The following is a 15,474-nucleotide window of genomic DNA, read 5'->3' as shown; positions in this document are numbered from 1 at the left end:
CTTGTAATTTATCAACCATGGTAGACCACATTCATGTGCAATACTCACTGCGGAGAGTATGCTGAAGGCCTTCCTCAGCTTCTATGCTGTCAACGTTTGTATCAATATCTAGACCACTTCGGTATGCAGCTATAGTTTTCAATCCATATATCTCACGAGCAACTGTGACAATGAGGATTCAAGGGAAAAACAGAAGAGAACTAACATTTATACCAGCAAAGGACAAATAACAGATACATTCAAAATTAAAAGAAAGGATATGAATTTAGCCTTTCTTCAAAGATATTAGTGAACGAATCCAAAGTCCAAACAGATCCATCTCGCATCTCCTGAAAAAATGAAAAACAAGGGGAAGACCAAGGCGAGAAACTGTGAACACACCAATTGATCTGTCTAGAAAGATGTATTGGCATGCTAATTCACCAACACAAAAGTGATGGAAAAAAATGCTAAAACTTGTAGGGTCCAATTATGTATTCACGCGAGACACAAGTAGCTCAACTTTTACAGCAAATACAAATTGAAATGCAAAGTAACCAGAGTTTTAACTGCAGAAATATTCAACAGTAAGTTCCTTTCCCAGGTACTACCCAGAGAAGATTATAGATTCAGACAATGGGAAAAAAAAGAAGAAGAAGCAAATTTCCAGATGATCTTTAGATGAAACAGCTGAGGGAAACTGGTAAAGAAAGAGGAGGAGGAAGAGACTGAAGACCGAAGCAAAAGGCTCCTCATAACGAAAACAGTTTATAAAGATGAATACGATGCAATATAAGTAGCCTTTCACTTTTCGCACCCCCAGTTAAGAACATAGAAAGAGTAAAATGATGCTCCTTGTTTTTCTTGAATAGAACAATATAAGAAAAGCATCAGAGTAGAATGAAACGTTAGAATTGATTTGAAGAACTAATAAGTCGAGAAGGTGCAATGCACAAACAAGTCAAATTCATGAAACAGCATTTATTACCTCATCAAGAATCTCCTCTGCCAAGCGTTCAATCCTCAAGATACGGCCAACAACTGGAACCAAACTTTTGTGCCACTCGAGGTCATGCTTTTTGTCCAACTGCAGTCCATCGTCAATTAGGACAGCAGATATTCTTGCAGCTTTGAAACATAATGAGGAAATGGACTGCAAGCCTGCAGTTTTACGATATTCTTCCACTGCCCTCACAGATGACTCTGTGCCATAGAGTTTGGCGATATCCCTCAAATTTCTCTGTTAAGACAAACTAGAGTTGTTATAATAGCTAAGTTTTGGGGGAAAAGGGAAGTCTCAATATTCCCAACAAAAAACATATGAACAGAGACTTGGTATTCCTATGAATGTCGAAGAATGCCCATCTTGTTCTTTTGCATGTTATATATGAAATTCATGTGGAAAGTCCGTCTCTTATGAATCCGTATATTTATATAGTCCTTGTATCAATAACTTGTTAGCACCTTCTTCCGTTGCGTATCAAGGTAGGAAATAATTCGAACTTCAAAGGGTTTTTCGTTCTTGCAGACTTGATGTCACGGTTAGAAGAAAGTCAATCAAAAGTCTGAGCCTGACAAGGATCCATATCTAAGCCAAACAGTCAACTTCCTAACAAGTATCCAAACTAAAGCTCGTGCAGGGCTCCTACGCGGCTCCATGCTACCTCAATTGATCCTTTTTGCCAACTCTTTGGGCAACACCAACCTTGTCCACGGAAAACACATTCAGACATCCAAGTCAACCATGAACTCCAAAGAATTAGCATCATCGTACTGAGTGCATGCACGGATTGTGTCACAAAACAACTAGATAAATGAAATCCACCGTAGAGTGCGAGAGACCAGCAAGAGTTTATCTAAAATGAGCCACAATACATCAATCAGACTAACAGGAGACGAAGAAAGCAAAAAACAAAAAAAAAAGGGTCCGTCTCGTGGCAAGCGCATCCGCGGACTGTTTCAGACAATCAACTCGGATTGCAGAAGAAAGGGGTCAGAGAGACACCCAGAGAGAGACAAACGAAGCAAAATGAAGAGAAAGAGAAAGAGAGAGAGAGAGTGGGGGAAAGTGCGTGTGAATGGATAGACCTTACCTTGAAGGAGAGAGAGTGAGGCGCGAAGGACAAGGCCTCGCCTTCGGCTTCGGTGAGGCATTTCACGAAACGGAAGGTGGAATCGAGGGCCACTATGTTGTGGGCGTGGCCGTCCACAAGCTCCACCTTCTCTACCGCCTCTCTCAGCCGCTCTAGCTCCATCTCTCTCTCTCTCTCTCTCTCTGCTATGGAGATTTCAAAACAGAGACTGGACTTCTCCAGAGGGTACGAACGAGGAGATTTGAAAAGGTGGTGTTGACTTTTGACTTTTTTGTTTTTGTAGCGATGAAAACTTCTGTCTTTTTGTCTTTACCCAAAAAAAACCTTCTGTCTTTTTGTCAGAGTGCCCAGAGCCACACTAGGGGAAGGTAATATCATCCAGCTGGATTTGAGGATCACGAGGAATCCTTTTTAAGTAATTTCTAATTATTTTAGGTAATACTAATTTTTAAGGAAACATTTTACTCATTTTCTTCTATTGAGCCAATGAAAAATCTATTATTAAATTTAGAAAAACGATTTTCTCATTCAAAAAATCCAGAATAACTTTTTAAAATGTGACTCACTTAGATCAGAAACTTTGCGTTTGGGCACGGGACGCCAACTATTATTCTCGACCGCTTGATAGCATACTCGAATCTAGAGGCCTGGGCCGTGCCTCCGGGGTTTATCGAGGCCAACCTTGGGTCCACCTCCACAGAGTTGGGCTCGCGACACTAGTGCCATAGTCGAGCCTAGGACTCAAGTACCCTTGCTCGGCTCTCTTGGCACCCGGACTCGAGTCGACAATGATGGTGCCCAAGACCTTGGTGCTCGTTCCTAGATCCGTAGCACCCAAGCACGAGTCTATTGAGGCTAGGCTCGGGTCCACAAAGTGTAGGCCTAAGACCCCACAATTGGGACCGAGTCCATTGAGGCTAGGCTTGAGAGCCCGGGGATAGTGTTCGGGTCCCCGACACCTAAGCCCATATTCATTGAGGTTAGGCCCGGTACCGCACCTAGGCCCATGTACATTGAGGCTGGCTTGGGGCGCTTGCGCCCAGGTTCATTGAGGCTGAGCTCGGGTCCATTAAGATCAGGCCCAGGATTCCTGTGTAGGGATCCCGGTGCTTGTGCTGGGGTCGCCGACACCCTCTCCCAGATCCAGCATCCTCTAGGCATCCCTAAGCCTCATTGGTGAATGCCACCACCGCAGGCTCTTCGTGTACCACCACCGACATGTCATTGCTCTAGGTGTCCTTGGCGTCCACCCGGATCTCCACCTGCTCGTCGTTTCAACACGGAAACCTCCGCGACCTCCTCCAGCTTACATCTAAAGCTCCACTCACGCGTTCATTGGTGGTATCCCCTCTGGCGTCTTCATCCCTCGAGTTGTTGCCCACCGGTCCCTTTGGTGTTGTGTCCGGCGTTCAGCAGCTTCTCACCGTGACCAGCAACTCCTCACCGTGACCAGCAGCATTTGTCCAAACGTCTTTCAAGGTCTTCAACGTCGGATTTGCTTGTGGTTTTTACCGACCCCCTGCCTCCCCCACACGGACGTTGCCTTCTCACCGGCGTCCCTTTTTGGTGGCTGTCCCTCCTGGCCGTGAGCTCCCCAGGTGTCCTTCTTGGTGGTCGCTCTAACCAAGGTAGAATGAGTGCGATATTTGGTTGAAAACCGTTTGATGCCTTGGCCTTAATTTATGTCATGTAACATATAGTTGTCATATGTTAGGTTAATTTAATTCCCTAAGGTCATACATTGCAAAGTACGCTACATCGTATATCGGGGCATCGGATCTTTCAGCCAAAATGGACCCTCAATCATATTGTTCATGCATTGCAGATAGTGCATTGCATCTACTACCTAGAGTTAAGTTTTGATTAATCAGGAATGTTATGATTGGCATTGCAGCATTATAGCTAGTGATTAGTCCACATCTACAATGACTATTGATGATCCTTGAATAACATTGTATGCTGTTAACTAATTTCGTGAGTATATCTTGATGCAACATGATGTTTCTTGAAAATCATTGCATATTCATGAGGGATCTTGATACTATCTCTCTTGCATATTGGACTTAGGTTGCATTTATAGTACACTGTAGTAACATAGTTTATGTGTTTTTTAATACATGTTAGTTTAGTTTATACATCATAAGGACTTCTGGCGTGTTCTTTGTTTAAGCATTTTGGTCAGCTTGTACGTATAGGTTGATTTTTTGGTTTTGCTTAGCTTAATTAGTTAAAAAAAATCACAAGAAATGTATTAGTATTTCATATAGATTGCACTTAGGATTCGTGCATGATTAATATTGATTATGTATTTCATTAAAGATTTGGGTTATGCTTGTGTGATATATGCATGTTTCGGCCATGGTATGATAAATTGCATTAATTCACGTTTACTTATAATCTTATTTAGCTTAGAGTAAGTTACACATGTCATTAGGAGTTTATTCTAAGTTATTTGCATATACTTTGATTGATCATCCATGATAGTTAGAGTTCGTAATATTCTCAATGCAAGTACAAGTGTCAATGAGCGTGTCAAATAAGTAATATAATGATGAGAAAAGATATCGTCCTACAAAGATTGATGATTAATAAACTAATTAAACACTAAAAATGGACTAATTCTAAAATTTATCTAACAAGTAAAAATAGAATTGAGAATAAAAATAAAATTGACAATCTTAAAGGCAAAAGTTCGGAACTAGAAACGATAAATCAATCAAATAAATATGTTAGAGCATTGATTTCACCAAAATCACTAAACATGAATTTCATATCTTTATTCATACAAGAATGATATCAAATATGTGATGGCGACATTTCCTTTGCTATTTACTATCCTATTTGTAGGTATAGTAAACCTACTCGGTTTATTAATCCACTATATTGCTATGTGAATTTAAATAAACACAATTGCATTAAAATCTATGGATATTCTCGGTTTACAATGAATCTTTTGGATCACCTTATCACCGAAAGCCACACAAATAACACGGTTTATTTCTATCTACATAGTAATTTATGGTTATATATTATAAGGAGCAATTGTATATTGTCACTTCTCGATCGCAAACTTGCACATCGGATCAAACAAATGGTGGCCAATCACTTAAAAGCCTTAAGCACAATAATATATAACCCACATGAACGAAATCACTTGCAAAACATAAACATCATGAAATTCATATCATCATGGTTAGGCTACATTGTAACCCTAACAATAGAAAATAACAACATAATAGAAGAAGATACAAAACTATAAATTAAATCAAACATCTTGAATCAAAGAACAATAATTCTGTCACCACTTTGTCTTCTCTTCAAAATACTTAAAAAACTCCAAGAATAATGAAAGAACGATACGAAAGTAAAAACTTAGACGTCCCCCAAGCTCTCCATGTTGTTCTATAAATATGATAATATTCAAGACTCCTAAAAACAAATAAATCCATAAATATAACGTGAAAATATCCTAAACACAACTAAATATCTAAGGATAACATTAAGAGTTCTTAAAAACAAGGCAATCTTCTAACAATTTTGCTGGCGGCTTTTTTAATTTCCTTCTTTTTTCATTATTTTCTTCATATATCATCATTCTGCACAAATAAGGAAAATTTGAATAAATAGAATGAAATCCAAACATTTTCTCACAAATATCACATTATTTGTTGCCTAAAATAGGTAAAATAACTCTATTTTTATAGAATTATCAAACCCTCAAACTTAACATTTTGCTAGTCCTCGAGCAAAAGCAACAGATAACACATATCAAATTTTTCCATGACATTCTTCTATAATTGTTCGAATTTACAATTCAAAGAAAAACACAAATTTCATCCAAACATTGAAAACAAGTTAAGACTAATTCTAACTATGTGATCCAAGTGTGTTTGTCCCCATCTTTTCAAATTATATGCAATCCAAATAAATTCACTTTGGTATGCAACCTCTCAAAAACTCTCTATAGTACGAAAAATCTCATAAGTTTGCTTTTCATTCCTCTCTCCATTAATGTAAGCGAATCATCCAATAAAAAATTAATAGGACTTTCTCAGGTTGATAAAAGGTAAATTTAAGCTCAAATCGCCTATCACCATATTGATTTCTAGGATATAATTAGAACTCATGCCAATATCCCCAATTTCACTCCTTGAACATAATCTTTCTACCACCACTTATTTTCATTTATTCATTTTTTTTTCTTTTCTTTTTTCATTGCTTTTTGGCGGAGTTCCTTTCTAAGCCCTTCCCGATACAACCCGAACATTCCCAACCCATTGAGTATCAAAAGGCTCACTCAATTGAAAGTTGGATAGTGAACCATAAAAGCATTTTTTTTTTGTAACGATGCACCCCAAACAACCAGAGCAATCAATTTTTTTTTTCCATGCTTCACCCTTCCTCTCAACTTGCAATTATGCTCAAATAAACTTTTATCCTAAAAATCAACATGTTCATGGGTGTGGAATGATGATATAATTTTGGTAAAAGATGAGCTAAACATATGAGGGTGTCAATGAAAAATTGGATAAGAATTAAGACTCAACATAGTGACTAAAGATAAATAAATAGGGTTGGCTTGGAAGGCTCAATTGGTCCAAAAATTTGCCTAAATCATTTTCTCAATTAGATATAGCCTAGGATTCCGTCTCAAGAGAAACTTAAACAAATTCTAAGATGTGGGTAAGATCAAAGAAAATCACACACTTCACACAAATGTTCTATGGATGCACATACAACTAAAAAATTAAGGACTTTTAGTGCTCAAGAAGTGGATCAACATAATCGAAATCAAAATTAACTTACATAGTTTGAACAAAATTTTAATTTTCCTAAGAATCGTAAAAATTCACAGCAAGGAATGCAATCATGACGGAAAGAAAAATTTCAGATTTGATTTAACAAAAATTTATCTCCCCCTCAATCTTGAATGGAGCATTGCCCTCGTTGCGAAAAACAAAAGAAAAACAAGAAAAATAAAACTCCCCTTGTTTTAGGATGTGTCCATGGATGGCCTTAATAAAGAAAACTCCAACAAGCTGATCCCTCAAGAAAGAAAACTAACCTTGATAAAACAGAGAAAAATTAATCCTTTTTTCATTTTTTTAAAATAAACTTAAAAATTAATAAAGAAACATAATGAAAATGCTTGGGTTGCCTCCCAAGAAGTTCTTGCTTTATAGTTTTCAATCAAACTATCTCAGATGTAGCTATGTTGGAGGATGGAGTTCAATGGTGGTCTTTTGATTGTTGTATCCACCTTCGAAGTAGGGCTTTAAACATTAACCGTTCACATTAAATGTGCCATTGGTGTCATCCGCAACTTCAACTGTTTCGTATGGAAATACCTGTGTGACTCTGAAAGGACTCAACCATCGGGATCGTAACTTTCTTGGAAAAACTTTAAGGCGAGAGTTATAAAGTAAAGCTTTTTGGCTAATTTCAAACTCTCTCCTGAATATGTGCTTGTCATTCCATCTTTTTGCGTGCTCCTTGTACATCTTAGCATTTTCATAAGCTTCATAGCGAAATTCCTCCAATTCATTCAGTTGCAACAATCTTCCCGCACTTGTGGATTGCATGTTAAAATTTAGAAATTTCAAAGCCCAATATGCCCTATACTATAATTCCACCGGTAAATGACAATCTTTCCTAAATACTAGCATAAAAGGAGACATCCTAATTGGGGTTTTGAAAGCTGTCCTATAGGCCCAAAGTGCATCGTCAAGTTTCATTGACCAATCTTTCCTAGAGGCATTCACTGTTTTTCTAAAATTCTCTTGATTTCCCTATTTGAAACATCTACTTGACCACTAGTCGGAGGTTGATAAGGTGTCGCAATCTTATGGGTGACTCCGTACTTACTTAAAAGTGCTTCAAACTATTTGTTGTATAAATGTGTCCCTTAGCACTTATGATTGCCTTAGGTGTGCCGAATTGGGTAAAAATGTTGTTCTTCAAGAATTTAATCACAACCCCAGCATCATTTGTTGGCAATGCTACAGTTTCTTCAAGAATTTAACCACAACCTCAGCATCATTTGTTGGCAATGCCACAGCTTCTACATATTTAGATACATACTATACATCCACTAAAATGGATAAATTCCCATAAGAAGGTGTAAAAAGTCTTATAAAATCAATACCCCAAACATCAAATAATTCACACATAATAATATTGTTTAAAGGCATCTAATTTTTTGGAGAAATATTTTTCGCTCTCTGACGCCGATCACATGAAGCAACATAAGAGTATGCATCTTTAAAAAATGCGGGCCAACAAAATCTAGATTGTAAAACCTTAGCTGCAGTTTTGGTGGCACCAAAATGACCACCTGCCTCTTCGTCATGACAATGATGCAAAATGCTTGCCGTCTCTTCATCTAGAACACATCTCCTTATGATTTGGTTAGCACATACTTTAAACAAGAAAGCCTCTTCTCAAAAATAATTTTTAACATCATAAAAGATTTTTTTTTTCTGTTGATATGACAATTTAGAAGGAAGAACATTACTTACCAAATAATTCACAAAATCAGTGTACCAAGAAATATTTATGGATTTGATGGAAATTTTTTTTTTCATCGGGGAACTCTTCTAGAATTGGGCTTACCTCTTCTTTGAATTCGGGATTATGGATAAGTGATTTGCAATTAGATTTTTCAGTCCCCTTCTTATCTTTGATTTCCAAATCAAATTCTTACAGCAATAGAAGCCACCCGAACAACTAGAGTTTTGATTCTTTCTTTTCCAACAAATACTTAAGAGCAGAGTTGTCAGAATAAACTATAACTTTTTAGCCAATTAAATAAGAACGAAATTTATCAAAAGCAAAAACTACTGCCAAAAGTTCCTTTTCTGTTGTTGAATAATTCAATTGTGCACCTAATAAGGTTTGACTGGCATAGTAAATAGTTTGAAAAACTCCACTCTTCCTTTGTTCCAAAATGGCTTCCACCGGAGAATCGCTAGCATCACGCATTAACTCAAAATGTAAGTCCAATTTTGGTGCTGCCATGATTGGTGCTGACGCTAACTTTTCCTTTAATGTTTTAAAAGCCCGCATACATTCATCAGAAAAATTAAATCGAGTATCTTTTATCAAAAGATTAGAAAGGGGTTTGGCAATTTTTGAATAATCTTTTATACACTGCTTGTAGAATCTCGTAGTCCCCAAAAATCCTCTGACAAGTTTCACAGATGTTGGTGGGGGCAATTTTGCAATGACCTTCACTTTGGCGGGATTGACTTCTATTTCATTTTCAGAGATCTTATACCCGAGCACTATTCCTTCTTGCACCATAAAATGACACTTCTTCCAATACAAACAAGGTTCGTCTCCTCACATCTTTGTAAGACCAAAGACAAATTATTTACACAAGAATCAAATGATGAGCCAAAAACAGAAAAATCATCCACGAAAATCTAAAAATATTTTTCAATCATATCAGACAAAATGGCCATCATGCATCTCTAAAAAATAGCCGGTGCATTACAAAGACCAAAGGGCATTCTTCTAAAAGCAAAGATACCATAAGGACAAGAGAAAATAGTTTTATCTTGATCTTCTAGTGCAATAGGAATCTGATTATACCCTAAATATCCATCCGGAAAACAATAAAACTCATGCCCCGTAAATCTTTCCAACATCTAATCAATAAATGATAAAGGAAAGTGATTTTTTCTAGTGGCATCATTCAATTTTCTGTAATCCATGCACACACGCCACCCAAGAACTATCCTAGTTGGAATCAATTCATTGTTGTCATTTTTTTTAATAGTCATACCTCCTTTCTTTGGCATCACTTACACTGGGCTTACCCAGGAATTATCGAAGAGAGGATAGATGATCCCTGCATCAAGTAACTTAATTACCTCGGTTTTCGCTACTTCTTGCATTTTCGGGTTCAAACGCCTGCGAGGCTAGATAATGGGTTTGTATTGTTCCTCCATCAAAATTTTGTGCATGCAAAGTGAAGGGCTAATTCCCTTAATGTCGGCTATTTTCCATCCAATTGCATTCTCATGATCTCTTAGCACTTTGAGTAGTTTCTCTTCCATCAAATCTATCAAAGAAGAAGATATAATTACTAGCAAAGAAGAAACTCCATCTGAATAAACATATTTTAAATGAGAGGGGTAAGGGTTTGAGTTCAAGAATCGAAGGCTCTTCATTTGATGATTTAAGCTTGTTGTGTGTTGTCCCAACTTCTCAAATTTTGTTGCCATTTGCCATAAATATGGTGGATTTGCCTCCATGAAATTTGCGTACTCCTTTATCTCCTCATTCTCAATTTCTTTGTCCCTTGGTTGAACTAGACATGTTTCAAGTGGATCTCTACAAATATTTTCCTAAAAAACCTTATTCACCAACTTGTCAACTATCTCAACTCTAAAACAAGAATTAACATCGGAGGGATATTTCATGGCCTTAAAAACATTAAAGGTAACAACATCATCTTGAACTCTAAGAAACAACTTTTCTTGTTGTACATCAATAAGAGCTCTTTCTTTTGCTAGAAAAGGTTGACCCAAGATAAGTGGTACCACAAAATCTTTGATGCACTTAGGGTTGGCGAACTTGGAATGGGCTGAAATTTGGTCGGCTGCATGGAAACGGGCCACCGATCAAAACTCACCACTATGCCATGACTAATGTTTCTTTCCTTTTCGGAGTCGTTTTCACAAGTTTTTAGGCATTTTCGTAGTTTCAATGGCGTTTTCATAATTTTGTGTTTCTTATTATAATTAGGGTTAACACCATATAAAATGATGTTTTAGGGTTTTGAAGGCAGACTTTTCAAACTTTATACTTTGTCGAATTTGATATTCACAATTGAGAGAACAGATTATTCCTCGTATAGATTCTTAATTCCTATTTAGCCAATTTTCATTGCGTTTCAGCATCAATCTTCCTCCATGTCAAGAACTATGAAATATGTAGGAAAGATAAACTTATCAACCTTTACTAATACATCTTCCACAATATCTCTCGGATATTTAATTGATCGATCAGCCAGTTGAAGCGACATTGTGGTTGCTTTTAGTTCACTAAATCCTAATTTCCCGAAAACTAAAATCAAATTAATGCTTGCACCTAAATCACACAATGCCTTTTCAAAGTAAGAATCCCTAATAGTACAAGGAATTGTAAAACTCCCTGGATCTTTTAACTTTGGAGGTAATTTTTTTTTGTAGGTTGGTTGAGCACTCTTCATTCAACTTTACAGTTTCATAATCCTCTAATTTCCTTTTGTTTGCCAAAATATCCTTCAAAAATTTTGTATAGCTAGACATTTGCACTAAGGCATCTGCAAAAGGTTTGTTAATGTGTAATTTTTTAAATACATCAAGAAATTTAGAGAATTTCTTATCTATGTTATGCTTCTGAAGTCGCTAAGGGAATGGAACCGGCGGCACATATGGCTTTGGATTATCCGAATAAAGTTTGCTCTTACTTGCCTCCTTTGATTGTTTATTGACTTCCTCTTCTTTGCCTTTGGAAGTCTCTTGTTCGACATCTTTTTCTCCCACTTGTTTATCACTTCTCAGCATCATAGCTTTTACATCTTCAACTGGATTTTTCTTTGTATTGCTAGGCAAATAACCTTGCTGCCTTTCTGACATCATGTTTGCTAACCGACCCACTTGCATTTCCAGATTTCTAGTTGAAGCTTCTTGGTTTTGAAATGTCACATATGTGCTCTTGATGAAGTCTTGAGTGGTGTTAGCAAGTTTGTTGACTATATCTTCCAGATTGGACTTTGTCTCTTCTAATTGTTTAAACCCCAATGGCGGTTTTGTCACATTTTGATTGCTCCATGAAAAATTTGAATGATTGCGCCATCCTGGATTGTATGTGTTGGAGCAGGGATTACTTTGCGATCTATTAAAATTCCCAACAAAGTTAGCACTTTCACTAGGTTGTGCAAAAGTGTTACTTACTGAATACTTTGCGTTAACAAGTCCTCCACCACAAAAGTCGCATGTAATATTATGACTTTGCATGACTGAAATACTCATCTTATCTATCTTTATGTTGAGTACTTCAAGTTGTGCAATAATTGTAGTGACAACATCCACGTTATGAACTCCGCTAGCTTTTCGCACCGATAGCCTCTCGGTAGGCTACTGATAATTATTAGATGCCATTTCCTATAATAGCTTATAGGCTTCTTTTGGTGTTTTATTATTTAGAGTTCCTCCTGCAGCTGCATCAATCATAGAATGGAGATTTGTACTAGTCCCATTATAAAAAGTTTATACCTGCATCTATACGGGTAGTCCGTGATGTGGACATCTCCTAAGAAACTCCTTGAATCTTTACCATGCTTTATATAATGATTTATTATCCATCTGCGTAAAATTAGAAATATCATTTTGCATTTTTACAGACTTTGTAGGTGGAAAAAACTTACTAAGAAATTTTTGGGCCATATCAATTCCATGTAGTGATTGATACTGCAGGAAATAAAGAGTACCAACCCTTAGCTTTGTCTCTAAGGGAAAATGGAAATAATCTTAATCTAATAGCATCATCTATAACTTCATTATATTTAATTGTGTCACAGATTTCAAGAAAAACATCGATGTGAGCGTTTGGATTATCGTTTGATAGCTCACTAAATTGTATTGATTGTTGAAGCATTTGAATGAGTGATGGCTTGATCTCAAAGTTGTTTGCTTGGATTGCGGGTCTCCTGATGTTTGATGTGGCACCTTGAATTGTTGGCACAGCATAATCTCTCAAGAGTCTACGTTGATCTTCAGCATCTCCCATCTTTTTAGTGTGATTTCTCTATTATCTGAGTCGCCTTTTGAATGTACATTCGATTTCTGGATCAAACTCAGCAAGTTTACCTTGTTGGCTCCGTATCATACACCGATTTACACTCTGAAGAGAAAGAAAAAAAAAAGGTAGATTAAACTTAGAATTATCCGGTATCAATAATAATTAGTATTAAACAATCAATCCTCGGCAATGTACCAAAAACTTGTTCGTAAAATTCTCAATGCAAGTGTACGTGTCAATGAATGTGTTGAACAAGTAATATAATGATAAGAAAATATATCATCCCACAGAGGTTGATGATTAATAAACGAATTAAATACTAAAAATGGATTAATTCTAAAATTTGTCTAATAAAAATAGAATTGAGAATAAAGTAAAATTGACAATCTTAAAAACAAAAGTTTGAAACTAGATGTAGTAAATCAATCAAATAAATACGTTAGAGCATCCGATTTCACCACAACCATTAAACATGAATGTCAAATCTTTATTCATACAAGAACGATACAAAATATGTGTTAGCAGAATTTCCTTTGCTATTTACTATCCTATATCTAGGTATAGTAAACTTACTCAGTTTATCAATCCCTTATATCGCTATGTGAATTTAAATAAACATAAGTGCATTAAAATCTATGAATATTCCCAATTTGCAATGAATCTTTTGAATCACCTTATCACCGAAAGTTACACAAATCACACGGTATATTTCTATCCACATTGTAATTCATGGTTATATATTATAAGGAGCAATTGCATATTATCACTTCGTAGTCTCAAACATGCACATCAGATCATTCCAATGGGGGTCAGTCACTTAAAAGCATTAAGCACAATAATATATAACTCTCATGAACAAAATCACTTGCAAAACATATTCTATCACTACTTTGTTTTCTCTTCAAAGTACTTGAAAACTCCAAGAACAATGAAAGAGCAATGCAAAAGTAAAAACCTATACATCCCCCAAGTGCTCCATGCTGTTCTATAAATATGATAACATTCAAGACTCCTAAAAACAAATAAATCCCTAAAGATAACATGAAGATATCCTAAACACAACTAGAACTCTAATTATAACATTAAGAGCTCCTAAAAACCAGGAAATCTTCTAACAATTTTGCTGGTAGCATCTTGATTTCCTTATTTTTTTCTTATCTTCTCGATATATCATTATCCAGTGTCGCGACCTAAAAAAAATCAGGTTTTCAGGTTAATGGATTACTAAGTTAATTAAAGTAACTAACCTAGCTCGAGTCCTCCCAACCTCTACCAATTCGCAACTTAAGATTCAAATAATTAACATGCCAAGATTTTAATTGGAGTCGCCACTAATCATTTAAGGTAGCTTGATTAGGAACCTAAATAAAATAGCTGGAAGACTATTTTATTTCCGTGAACCAGAGATTTTGGGTACGGGGACTTGATTACGTTAGATTACTCTAATGCCCTTTCGGTATCATTTAATTTAATGAAAAAATTTGATCAAGCAGCTTTAATTGATTTTAACCTAAGCCACAAACATATGTTATCATGCGGGTGCGCAATCAATTAAATAAACATCCAGAATTCAAAGTAAGTAGGGAGCATGCGCCAAGCAATTTTGTTTTCTTTTTTTGATTTTCACTTTTTTTAAATGAAGTCTAACCTATATGCAATGCATGATTTTTAATCTAATGCAATGGCATGAATGAATGCATATGAAATTAATCTAATCTACATGACTATTCTAAACATGCAATTAAACTAAACTATAATACAAAAAATATTAAATCTAATTAAATCGACTATGTGGTTCGAATTAATTAAAGACCATACTATGCAATTCTATATGATGAACTAATGACATGGCAAATGACGTGGCAAATGATATGACAAATGCATGATGAGATGGCACATATGACATTTTATTATTTTCGGATTTAATTATGACCCTCAAAATAAACTATGCCAAAGGAATAGTTATCTTGTATATCTTAGAGTTTGAATGAACCTAAACCCTAACCTATTAAAGATAAGCTATTTAAGGCATAAAAATCTACTCTAACATGCATATTTTATCCTAGAATGTAATCTAATATAATTTATTCCGGCAATCAATTTAAACGTGCAAATCTATTCATATGATTTTATCCTGAAATGCAATTTCATTTAAGCATGGCAATTCTATCTAGAATGATACGTAAATATAATCTATATGCAGCAATTCCCTATATGCAATATTTTTTTAGAGATTTTCAACATGCATTCAAATATTACGAAAAGATAGCAATCCAATCAGTTCAATTCAAATATGGAAGCAAATAAATTATCTTGAATATTTTGCAATTTCTTTCGAATCAAGTTTCGATCTAAAGCCTGATAAATCGACCTTAAAAATTCGAAATACCCGCTATGTCAATGATTTTATCTAAAGCCTTATAGATGGAATTAATTCCATGTGTGCGGTTGCGAATTAGGAAAAGATTTTCCTAATCGATACCCGTAACTCAAATAGATTTCATCAGGTATCAATTATGTTAAAAATAGGCAATCAAATATTTGAATCGATTAAGATAAGAAATGTACCTTATCTTGAAGAATTCTTCCCAAATTTGAATCAAGATTAAAT

The 15,474-nt window shown here is 35.8% G+C and overlaps 1 protein-coding gene and 1 non-coding gene across 2 annotated transcripts in view; one reads left to right on the top strand and one right to left on the bottom strand.

Moving 5' to 3' along the window:
• LOC115735087 (protein fluG) overlaps nucleotides 1-15,474 on the bottom strand; it is a 28,540-nt gene that overhangs the window by 11,710 nt on the left and 1,356 nt on the right. The window contains exons 2-5 of the mRNA XM_030666158.2: nucleotides 2,073-2,254; nucleotides 968-1,219; nucleotides 262-329; nucleotides 49-164 (exon numbers count right to left, since the gene is read on the bottom strand). Of these exons, the coding sequence (XP_030522018.1) occupies nucleotides 49-164; nucleotides 262-329; nucleotides 968-1,219; nucleotides 2,073-2,234 (598 nt within the window). The 5' untranslated portion in view covers nucleotides 2,235-2,254. The remainder of the gene's footprint in view (nucleotides 1-48; nucleotides 165-261; nucleotides 330-967; nucleotides 1,220-2,072; nucleotides 2,255-15,474) is intronic.
• LOC115735201 lies at nucleotides 12,354-12,460 on the top strand. The gene has a single exon (XR_004014744.1). It is a non-coding gene; the product is annotated as a small nucleolar RNA R71 (small nucleolar RNA).

This window comes from Rhodamnia argentea, chromosome 10, assembly GCF_020921035.1.
Source record: "Rhodamnia argentea isolate NSW1041297 chromosome 10, ASM2092103v1, whole genome shotgun sequence".
Classification (NCBI taxonomy): Eukaryota; Viridiplantae; Streptophyta; class Magnoliopsida; order Myrtales; family Myrtaceae; genus Rhodamnia; species Rhodamnia argentea.
Note: the sequence above shows the minus strand (reverse complement) of the source record. Positions and strands in the feature narration are given on the sequence as shown.